The sequence below is a fragment of the Montipora capricornis genome, chromosome 3, assembly GCF_036669925.1.
Source record: "Montipora capricornis isolate CH-2021 chromosome 3, ASM3666992v2, whole genome shotgun sequence".
NCBI classification, from domain to species: Eukaryota; Metazoa; Cnidaria; class Anthozoa; order Scleractinia; family Acroporidae; genus Montipora; species Montipora capricornis.
The window spans coordinates 51414414-51426802 of record NC_090885.1 but is presented as its reverse complement, the minus strand read 5'-3'; the positions used below and the strand labels follow the sequence as shown (position 1 = coordinate 51426802).

Sequence of the window (12389 nt, the reverse complement as noted above, 5' to 3'; positions counted from 1 at the left end):
CCGGCACCTTCACCAGCGCATTGAAGAGCACAAAGGGGCAACCATCGGCGACCATCTGAGAGAGAAACATGCATTGGAACCTAACAACATCGCAAAGAGTTTTAGAATTCTGAGAAAGTGCCAGAACAAGTTTGATTGTCTTGTTTTTGAAATGTTTTTTATAAAAGAACTGAAACCATCGCTAAACAAACAGTGTGACTCTATCCGCGCCAAATTATTTGTTTAGAACAGTTCTTGTAATTAATTATTTTTTGTCTATTGTTTTCTCTAGCTACCGTTCATTACTCCATATATTTTTAGCACTTTTTACACTTTTGTACATATTTTTATCACATTTCGGCGTTCGCCGCATTTTTATCTAGTTTTTACATATTTATGCTAATTCTTAAAACTTTTATTCTCACTTGAAAATGACCTCCGAGGGGTCGAAACGTCGTGACTTTTTATCGTTAGTTTTTATTACAAAATCTATATCTAAAAGACTTCTGATGAAGGTTTTAAATATTAAGGTCAATAATTACGTAGTTAGGATATTATTGCCGTAAAGTCAGAGAAAGAGCTGAAAGGGTGAGAACTTGCAGTGGGGAAGTTAGATAACAAACCCGAAAGAGTGTTAATTGTGCCGTAAACAAATTTTCTGGTTTCCATATGTGCGCTGTCAGCCATGTAATTGGAAAAAACTTGAAGATGGCTGCGCAAAACCTATGCGCATACTAATATATTGGTACTAACTAAAATAGATACAGCATGGAAATTGAAGTTTCTGTACTTCGGAGACGCGAGGTCGCGATTAACGGTAGTTCAGTGTGAGGCGTAAAGAAATGCCAATAAAACAGATGCTGCTGAGTCAGAATAATTAGCCAAATGAGAAACGTTGCGACAACGGCTTTGTTCAATGTCGAACAAAAGAAAGCGTGATTCGACCTAACGTGAAGCTTAGACTGTCCACCTCTGTCGTTACCGATTGCGACAGGGCTTTAGAGAAACTAAAGGTGACCGAGGTCGGCCGCGCATGTTGCGGCTGAAATAACTCAACAAGGCCTTTTGGTAAATATGATACAATAAATGATAATATATAATATATATATATATATATATATATATATATAATTATTAGTGTAGGATGGGAACAGAAATCGATACAACAAAGGAAATGAGTGAAAATGTGTTCAGCCGGGAATCAAACCCGGGTCTCCTGGTTACCGGTCAGATGCCTTACCACTCGGCCACTGAACCAACCCCGCCATTCAGCCGAATTGGAAGGACCTTTAAATGGCAAGCTCTGAGGAGAATCGCACATTTTCTGACCTGCTAATTGCCCTTTCTCGCAGTCGCAGACTGAATTACTTAGGGCACAGCTCAACGAGGTCGGACCGAAGGAGCTGTGCTGCCGGCTAGGCGCTCGGCCCCTGAACACGACCCATGTATGACCTCTGAGCACAGCACCACAGCCTGATGGAATAGGCCGGGAGTCGATTTTAAGGAGGGAGAAAAACCAGAGTACCCGGAGAAAAACCCTCGGGGTCAGATTGAGATCGACTGAAACTCAGCCCACATACGACCCGAGCCAGAGTTGAACCCGGGTCACAGAGGTGGGAGGTACGGTTGATGGCCACTAAACCATCCTGACTCCCCTCAGATTACCCGAGCGGTTCAATAAACACCGTCCTTTAAAAATACTCTGTATTTGGAACGCAATACCTTTGGATGCCACCAAAATGAGGCAAAAGATGCATGCTTGAGAAATCGAGATAACTCGTGGTTGAGTCGGTGGACCTTCGAATTGTACGGAGGAGATATCGCCGACGGAGATAGCCCAGGCAAAATTTGGCCTACAATTATGTGAGTTACATGATACTGAAAATGAAACGTTTTGCGAATGAGATTATTTCTAAGATCGAGGACATTACACGATGGGTTAACGTTGCAAAGATCATTAGAACCTATGTCGAGGATTAGAATGGTAGGGCGAAATCGTGCAACGACCAGAAGGTCGATTTGGCCCAATTGAGTAACCATTCTTCCAATGCCGTAAAATTGCACCGTAGAACTGAGACACCGGTAATTGGAAATTTGTAGAAACGCAAAGAAGAGGTGAGGTTGCCGCACGAAATTTTCCAAACGTCGGACGAACGAGTGCCCCAAGAGCAACACGAGGGGTGATGTCTTTCGTGGTCATAGCAAACGAGAGAATGATCTACGAGAAAATTTAATTAAAACGCAAGATAATGTTACGTAGACGCATCATGTTTGTTCCGTCCTCGTCGGGAGCCTGTTCCCAGGCTAAAAATCTTCGAGCAATCGGGGGTCTATGGTTCCCAGGTCGCTTCGTCCAATGGATAGTTGGCCCATTTTACTAAATATTGTACACTGCCGTCGTCAAGCGTCCGTATGTCCAGAAATTTCTCGGCGTTGACTCCTCTACGCACTCGCCCTGCGAAAGGTAACACATACATGCATAAACTTTCCAATTTCAGAAAAACTACGTGAGCTAATGTCTTCGAGACATTACATTTGCAGCTAAAATCGTAGCATATACAGATACATACCAAATACATACTATTTAATGATATGTTCATTTAAAAAAAAGCAGCTGTTCAAAATGCGGCCCTGGATTCTCTTTTAAAACCAGTAAGCTCATAAGTACGGATAAAATCAGGTGGCGCATTCCGCAACTTAGCTGACACGTAAGAAAAAAAGAACTAAGACCATAGCTTGTTGTTCTAGGTTTATGGAGTGACAGAATGTAATTTCCGCGAAGATCATGCATAAGAGAAAACGTATTTTTTCATGTAAGCAGAAAAACCCTTTTATTTTCCGAAAAAAAAAACTTTTATAAAGTAATATGAGGAAATTTTGAATGCGCTTATTGCATAGAGAGGTAGAGTTTGACTTTAGTAGTAAGAGGACAGGTGATCTGCAAACATAAATCTCGTTATTTTCTTATTACATTATACCGTTTCTTTGATACGAAGATTACAGCGAAATGAAAGCACAACTTTCTCGCGAATTTTCTATGATAAAAACTTGTTCAGAAATTCAATCTCTGCGTTAACAGCACACACCAGGCCTAAAGTCCTGAGTATCTGAGGTAGGTAGCTAACTGAAAGTAGATGAATGTTAATGAAGGAAGACGAAGATGAAGGTCACGAGATGAAGGTAGGTGAACGTGAATGAAGGTATATGAAGGTAGATAAAGGCCAATGAAGGTAGGTGGAGGTAGATGAAGGTAAATGAACGTGAATGAGGTATATAAAAGAAGATAAAGGTCGATGAAGGTAGATGGAGGTAGGTGAAGAATGAAGGTATATGAAGGTAGATGAATGTGAATGCCGGTTGATGACCATGAATGAATGTAGATAAAAGTAGATGAATGTGAATGAAGGCAGAAGAAGGTAGATGAAGGTAAATAATGGTAGAGAAAGGTAGATAAACGTGAATCAAGGTGGATGAAGGTAAGTGAAGGCGTATGAAGGAAAATGAAGGTAAATGAACGCCAATGAAGGTATATTAAGGTAAATGAATGTGAATGAAGTTAAATGAATGCAAATGAACGTGAATGAATGTAGATGAAGGTATATTAAGGTAAATAAACGTGAATAAAGAAAAATGACGGTAAATGAACGTGATTGAGGGTAGATGAAGGTAGATGGCGGTAATTGAAGGTAATTGAACGTGATTGAAGGTAGATGATTGAAAGTAAATGAATGTAGCTGAAGGTAAATGAACGTGAATGAAGGTATATTAAGGTAAATGAATGTGAATGAAGGTAAATGACGGTAAATGAACGTGATTGAAAGTAGATGAAGGTATATGAGGCTTAATGAACGTGATTTAAGGTAGATGAAGGTATGTGAGGGTTAATGAATATGAGTGAAGATAGATGAACGTATATGAGGGTTAATGAATATTATTGAAGGTAAATAATGGTAAATTACCAGGGGTGAATGTATATCAAAACAGATGGTGATAATTTTTTATAAATGGAGGTAAATAGATATAGATGAAGGTAAATGTATATGGATGACTGAATTGTGGGAAACTGAATAATTTGGCGTGTCTTACGTAGTTGGGGACTGTTGGTGGGTATATGCATAAGGTCTTTCCCCGAAGTTTGTTCACTATGTTCAGTTCCGCCGTGTGCGTTTTATTTCTACTTAAGTTGAAATGAACGAAAAACAAAAATATTTATGAAAACTTCTTTAAAACCATCAAGCCCCAGTTGTCCAAATGAAGTCACCATATCTAGTGAGTAAGTCATAGCGAAACCAATTGCGCTATCCAATGGATAGTGATTTATCCGGTGGATAACGTTATTCTCGTTTTGAACGGAGGTGCAAGGATGGCGCAGTGGTAAGAGCACTCGCCTCCCACCAATGTGGCCCGGGTTCAATTCCCAGACTCGGCGTCATACGTGGCTTGAGTTTGTTGGTTCTCTACTCTGCATGGAGAGGTTTGTTTCCGGGTACTACGGTCTTCCCCCTCTCCTCAAAAGCCAACATTTGACTTTGTGTTAATTGTTAATTTCAGTTTACAGTGTCCCCAGTAGGCCACTTCGGAAAATACCATAATACTCTTTGTTTGTCCCAACAAATTTTGCATAAGCATTGTTTTTGTTTTCTCTTGGGACAATTGTAAGTGCCAGGAGAAACTGGAAACAATGCTTATGCAAAATTTGGGGTGACAAACAAAGAGTATAATGGTATTTTCCGAAGTGGCCTATTATTGCTCCAGCGCTAGAACGAATACCGGAAATTATAATCTTGTCGAAGACATCATTTAAATACACTATAATACGGGATACATGAGGTACCTACAAAACTACGCTATTTAAAACCGCTGACCTGACGTGTATGTTCCGACAAAACATTCAATATGGCGGACGAGCCATGAAACGTGTTTCCTTTCGCACATCAATCAAAATATAAAATATCATCTTTCGGAGTGCTTCACACCGAAAAAAAGGTCATCATGGAACAAGGTAAACAACCCGCAATTTCTTCAACTGGTGTGGTAAATGACGTCAAAGTGAAGGAGGGAAAAGCAGAGATTTGTTTTCCAGATTCCAACTCAGTGTTTTACAATCCAGTTCAAGAGTTTAATCGAGATTTGAGCACAGCAGTATTGAGACTGTTTTCGCAGGAGTTTTTCCCCCAAAAGAAAGTGACGAAACGGAAAAACTCGCCTATAAATGGTGCTGAACAAAAAGAAGATATGTCAGAGCAAGACGTGTACGTTTGCAGAAGTGAAGTGCAAACTGAAGAAACTTCCAGTAAGTATGCCTATATATAATCAATAGTCGGTTTGTCCACAGGCCTTTTTTCACCAAAAGAGGTATCCATGTCAAGAACTAAAAGCCAGCCGTTTTAAATGAGGATAAAATGAATGAAGACAGGGTTCAAATGGCATTACACGAGGTGAACATATTCCACGAATATGTACACTTGTACATTGTACAGCTTTGAAAGAGAGTGATTTCCAAGTTAACTCATGAACACAGTTTAGTCCCTGCTAGTTACATGTATGCATGTACCGAACCTTATTTTTCAAACAGTTGAAGTAAAATACAGTAGTGGTCCTCACAACCTGCAAACATCAAGCTGTGACCTGATAGACCATTTTACAGTTGTAGTTACCTGGCCTAAGAATGGAAGCAAGGCTGCTGGTGACCCTGCTTTGATACAACCTTTGTACTTTTCTAATGTTTATGTAGATTAGAAAACAATCCTAAGAAACTACGCTGTTTGGGAGAACTCGAAAAAGCTGTGGAAACACTCGCCTGTGGCTCGTGTTCCCACACCATTTCTCGTTCTCCCAAACTGTCACTCATTTTTCTATAACTTGATAGAAACACGGTGTATGTTTTCTATTTCTTAACTAATTAGAATTACAATAATGCAATTTACGTGATAAAAGATTAGTGAGATCTGTATCAATAGAAGGTCTTTGGCAGCCTCGCAGTCATTCATAGGCTACGTCACTGAGCAAACAACTGTTCCCAACAGGCAATCTTTCTCAAGTAATGAAGTAATGAAGTTCTTTATCTACCTACAGTTAACACTTTGACCTTTTCAACCCCCTGTTCCGTCATTTTTAACTTTGATGTGCTTGCTGCATGTAGGCTACAGTACTGCTCAAAAGTAAATTACAACCCTACCCTTTTACCAATGCTAACATTTTAAATGGTAAATGTAAGTAGTTATCATTGTAGAGTTGGTAAGTCTGTGTAATTGTTGTATTTGTAATTAAATTTTTAAAAAAATTGCTAACATTTTCATTTTGTTTTGCAAATTAGCATAAGCCATACAGCTTTATTCACAGTAAATTGGTCGTCAATCATTTGAAGGTCTGATTATTCTTCATTTGTTCAGAAATTAGTGATAAGTTTTGTGTTACATTTCTCACACATCACTTAAGAGCACATTTTTTGAGCATGTAATTTGAAACCTAAAGAAGTTCATTAAATATTTGCAAACACTGAGAGCAGGAAATGCAATGCAAGATGGTAACATACTTTTGAGCAGTGCTGTACCCAATTCGCCCCCTCCCCCTAAACAATGTGGTGTCGTAATTCATGTGATCTTTGGCTACAAATAGGCAACTTTGAAATGGGGGAGGGGGGTTGTTTGGAAAATTTATAGTCTAGTCATTCTATGCAGGAAAACTGCTGTACAGACACAATGACGTGTGTCAACTCAGTTTTGACACTGATTGTAAATAGCCTATCCAGTCTTACCTCTCCCACCATTGTTACATGACCACAGATCAACTACTGACAAGCAGATTGAAACTCCTAAGAATCCCAGCTACATGTATGTAATGATAACAAGTCATTTGTCTTATTCTGCAATGGTGCATTTTACCTTGTTAGGTCAGGGATGTGACAATGGAATCACTATTTTGGAGGGATTAGCAGCCTCTGGCCTTCGGTCTGTTAGGTATGCTTTGGAAGTTCCAGGTGTAAAGAGCATAACTGCAAATGACATCAGTCCAGATGCTTACAGAATGATACAGAAGAACATTCAACACAATAATGTGCAGCATATAGTCATTCCAAGCAAAGAAGACGCTGGGTAAGTCTTGAGCATGACATTAACTTTGACATATTGTAATATGTACAGTAATAGAGAGTGCATATTGCCCAATATTGCCTTTGTCTCCATTGACTCCTCAGGCACCCAAGGACACAGGTCCCAGTTGACGAGTAAAATCATTTGGTGGTAGACAGAGTAAAATATGCTAAGTCTCACTCACAGGAGTCAATATGTTAACAAAGCAAAAACGGTATCTTTCCATAATGATTACTTTCTACAGAAAACTAATCATACTGTATGAACTACATGTATAGTAGTAGTGTGTTGTGATACTTGTATCTCTTTATATGTGGGCACATAATAAGGCAATTATTTGGCTATAGCATGTTATTGAAAGCACATATCGTAGGTGATGTTTTGGTGGAAGGTTACAAGAACTCCATAAGGGTAATCTAGTTATTGAACGTTTGCTCAGTGCAGGGCTGTAAGATGTTAGACGTTTGTAGAAATGTACAGAAACATCCTGAAACTAGTAAAGTGCATGGAATCAGAAACATTTCTTCAGAATCAGACATCTTACAAGATTATGCTGGTATCTTTCAGGTTATTAATGTACAAACATCGTCATCCTCCATCGAGGCATTTTGATGCAATTGATCTTGATCCGTATGGATCAGCATCGGTATTTTTGGACAGCACAGTGCAAGCAGTATCTGATGGTGGAATTCTTTTAGTGACATGTACTGACATGGGTGTCTTGTGTGGAAACCACAGTGAGGCCTGCTTTGGAAAATATGGAGGCACATCTTTGAAGGCAAAATTTTGTCATGAAATGGTTGGTTTAGATTTGCATCTTGGATGTTATTTTAGGATCTTTGTGTTGTTGTGTGTTGCTGTAATTAGCCACTATCAAAAATACCATAATACTCTTTGTTTGTCCCTCCAAAATTTTGCATAAGCATTGTTTCCAGTTTCTCTTGGGACCATTGTAGGTCCCATGAGAAAACAAAATCACTTCTTATGCAAAATTTTGGAGGGAACTTAAAGGCCAGACCTCAACACCAGGGACTATGGCCCCTACTCTTATCAAACAGTGTGTTGGTTCTTTAACGTCAAACAGAGTTATTTAGTGATTTACAAACAACTGTTGTGAGACGGGACATACAGTTTAATCAGTCAGTGAAATACTCCCATTAACCCTTTGATGCCTAAACTGGCCTAAACAGGTCTTCCATCACTCTGGTTGGCAGTTCTACTCTTCCTCTTGATAAGATTGATTGTGACCTTGCAAGTCACATAAAGATACAATGCATATAACAATATTATTACAATAATTAAGAATTACTTTAAAGAGTGTCTAAGATAGAAGAATTGTATAATAATATTTATGTTAAATATTTTATTGAGACACACTTACACTTACTGAAGACTTGCATCACTGTACAACAAATTATAAATATATCTTATGACATCTTTTGGTGTGAAGTACATTGTGTATCGCTGAGTACTTTTATGAGTTGTGCTGTATTTTGACGAGCTTGCTAGGTCTCTACTTTACAATAACTAACTGTAAATGTACATCATGGAATGTTAGTACTAGTTTCATACATTTTCTGTACAATAACTAATACAGTTGGATAATAAAACAAAGTGTTTTTAACACTTAAAAATGTTATTCTGTTTCATTCCATTCAACAGGCAATTCGTTTGTTACTCTTCTCTATGGAGTGTCATGCTAATAGATACAAACGTTACATCAAACCACTCTTGAGCATCAGTGTTGACTTCTACATTCGTGTGTTTGTGCAAGTCTTCACAAGTGCTGCGGAGGTGAAAAGATCACCAAGCAAGCACTCTTTAGTGTTTTTGTGTGTTGGATGTGGAACTTTCCATCTTCAACCTAGTGAGTAGTGAACCTTTTTTCCTGGCGAAATACATGAAAAGTATGAACTTTACCAGTGAATTACTTGTTTATTTCATTTTTAATTTATTCATTTCTTTTTTAAAGGAAAAGTTTCAGCTTTCCAGTCTTGTATGTGTATTGATATCTTGTCGATGTACAGTTAATTATGCACTTTGTATTGTGGTTCAGTGTGTATTGGCAGGGATTTTTATCAGATATATTTTTATGTGTTGAACTTCATACTTACGATACTTGTCCTTCTAGATTTGTATATGAAATTTGATGTGAATTTCTGTTCAATTGTAAGGGTGAACAATTCACTGGTCTTTATAAACCATGTGTATTGTTTCCAAAAATAAGTTTGGTCAAATTTGTATTTTCTATTTCTCTTAGTGAGAATAATAAATTATTATTTTTCCCCTTACCTGCAGTATAATAATTTTCCTGAAAGCTTTAAGTGTCTCATTGACACTATTACTACTGGTAGTAAAAACTACACAATTGCTATGTTTTCTTACAGTGGGTCGTTGCATTGAGGAAGGTCGCAGTAAAAAGTACCCTCCTGCTCATGGCCCTCCCATTGGCCCATCATGTGACCAATGCAGTTCTAAGTTCCACCTTGGAGGCCCAATATGGACAGCACCTATCCATGATACTGGATTTGTAGCCAGGTTACTCAAGTGTGTCAAGGAACAACCCAAACTGTTTAATACATCTGCAAGGATTGTTGGTGGGTGATGGCCAAATTATTACCCTGTACCCATGGGGCTCATTTAATTAGCCTTTAGTGAGCACTACATGTATATGCACTTGATATTCTCTTTCTAGCTTCCTACTTTTATCACAAAGTGCCTTCCTAGTTAACTCCCATACAAAAACTAAATGAAATTGCCAATGAACTTTTCTTTAGTCTGTAATACAATAACTGAATCTGGGTTTTACTAAAAATCTAGCTTTACAATAACAAAGTGGAAGTGCATGTCTCGATGAAAGGGCAAAGAAGGTGCATACTATTGGGCATAAGTTCATTAGCACTTGTAAACCAGACTGGAGAAATTAGCATTTTCTTGCAGGTCAAGAGTACAAAACTAGTCTACTTTCACTTTACAGTAGGTTTTGACATAAAACAGCTAACAACTTGTTCACACAAATCGGTTTTAAAGACAACACTGACTGCGTCTTTTGTGGCAATCAGTCTACAGATTTTTTACATCTATTCTGGTGTTGTGAAAAAACCTCTTCCTTTTGAGATGACTTATTAGCATGGTTGAGGATGAAAGCTACTATCCCTGATGCATGTAATTGCCTAAAGAATATGGCCATCCTACTGGGTTTGAGACCTGATAATTCCCTGCGTGACTCACCACGATTAAATTTGCGTTTTAAATGGCAAAATTTTTTATATGGTGCGGTAAACTTAAAGAGGTCCACCCAAATGTTAAGGGGTTTAAGCTTTTAAGCTCACAATGTCACGCTGAAGCCTATGGTAACAGCAAGGAAAATAGCAAATGGGCTCCTTTGGCCCAGTACATGTACTTAAGTTAAAAGTGCCCTTGCTCCATCACACTGATTGACAATTATTATGAAACGTAAGCTTATGTAAATAAATCTTTTTCCTTTTTTTGCCTTCACTGAAATATGGTGTGGATTGAATATTCTCGGTTTTCAGGTGACGTTACGGCCGCCATGTTTGTGCCCCTAAACAAAGAAAAGGCGGCCATGTTTGTGTCCCAACCCAATGCTCCGGGAATTGAACTGTACTATTGTGCAAATGTTTTCTTTTGTTTTGGTTAAAAAAACATGGTTGTTGGTCACATGAGTGAAAACCATGCGAGTCAATTAAGATATTACCGTATATTTGTTATCAACGATAAGCATTTTTACCATGTTTTACTACTTTTGCTTCCAATTCAGGGGCAAAGTTAACTTTCAATAATTTGGAATTTTATGAAAATTTGCACATTGCATGGTGTCTCCCCAATTTTACCACAAACCCCTCGGTTTTATAAGCAAAACAAATAATAATAATAATTATAATAGTCCAATGATGCAAAAAATTCATAATTCTGACTGATCCATGGATAAGAGTTTTGAGGTGAAAGGCCTTACATTTCAGTCCCAATAGACCAGTTAAAATGAAGAATCTGATTTCATGAAAAGAAAAAGGAAATTGAACAATTTGTGTTGTACTCACCTTTTAACCCTTTTTTGTGGTCCTAATTTCTTAATGTCAATTTATTCAGTAATATCACTTTTGGGCCTTTTATCCTTCAGGATTATTGAGTGTCATTGCTGAAGAGGTGGACTCTCCTTTGTACTACACAGTTGATCATCTGTGTGGAGTACTTCACTGTAGCACTCCTTCTTTAGTGCAGATAAGATCCGCTGTAATTGAAGCTGGTTACAGAGCATCCAGCTCACATGCATGCAGAACAGCTCTCAAAACAGATGCTCCACACAATGGTTTGTTAACTAAGTTTTCTTACTGCTAAGCGTGTATCTCCTGAATGATGCAGATGTCCTGCAGTTCTTTAAAACCTCCTATGACTTCATGGTCATTTGATTACCATAGAACCCAGCCCTATGGTGTTTAGAAGCAAGTTCTGTTGTTTCTACACGAATTGAATCCCTTTCAAGGTTTCTCTGAGGATTGTTGTAACAGCTGCCTAATGACTCAAATAATATTACTGTTAGCTACAGTAGTGTGTTATATTAGTGGAAATGAATTTTAACCTCTGACCACTTGAGTGCTACGAATTTCGAACAAATAGGCCTAATCGTCGCTAATCGGCTTACTCATTGTTGAACCCACTTCAGATCTACCGGGATTAAGATTCTTTGTGTATTGTACCCATGGAAAGCAAGATCAATTCATTTGCCCCGTCATGCTACCGTATCTTGCTTGGAATTAAAAGGCGGCTTGATACAATACGATACATACTTAATTGACCGCTCCCCATAGGGGCTTTTCAGGGCCAATGAAACAATCAACGAAACGACAGAACACGACAACAACAACTGTTAAGAATCCCAACTGGCCGGAGGCAAACCAGTTGGCTATTTACAAGTGCAGCTGGGAAGTTGAACCAGGGACTACCAGGAGCAAATTCAGCGAGTGGTCAGAGCGGGTCTTAAACCCAGGATCTCCTGATCTCAAGGCAAGCGCCCTAACCACTGGGCCACACTGATCGAGTTTCTAATGACCGTGTCTACGAAATGGCAAAGACAAGGCCTCTCTGATCGAGCAAGTGCGAACAAGGCAGCTCAAGTTCCTAGGTCATATACTGCGCATGTCTGAGGATGCCCCAGCCAATTCATATGCTCTATACTTCCCAACACATGGCAGACGCAGGCCGGGACAGCAAAGTACATCCAACGCTTCCTTGGAGATGATGATGGACTGTTGACGTCCAAGCAAATAGGCAACCTCGTCAACGACAGGAAGGGCTGGA

General features: G+C 38.8%; 1 protein-coding gene across 1 annotated transcript in view; it reads left to right on the top strand.

The window, feature by feature from the left end:
- Positions 1–4864: 4864 nt before the first annotated feature.
- LOC138043345 (tRNA (guanine(26)-N(2))-dimethyltransferase-like) overlaps positions 4865–12389 on the top strand; it is a 13877-nt gene continuing 6352 nt past the window's right edge. Inside the window, exons 1-6 of the mRNA XM_068889579.1 lie at positions 4865–5272; positions 6872–7073; positions 7638–7869; positions 8733–8937; positions 9458–9667; positions 11212–11400. Coding sequence (XP_068745680.1) covers positions 4972–5272; positions 6872–7073; positions 7638–7869; positions 8733–8937; positions 9458–9667; positions 11212–11400 — 1339 coding nt within the window. The 5' untranslated portion in view covers positions 4865–4971. The remainder of the gene's footprint in view (positions 5273–6871; positions 7074–7637; positions 7870–8732; positions 8938–9457; positions 9668–11211; positions 11401–12389) is intronic.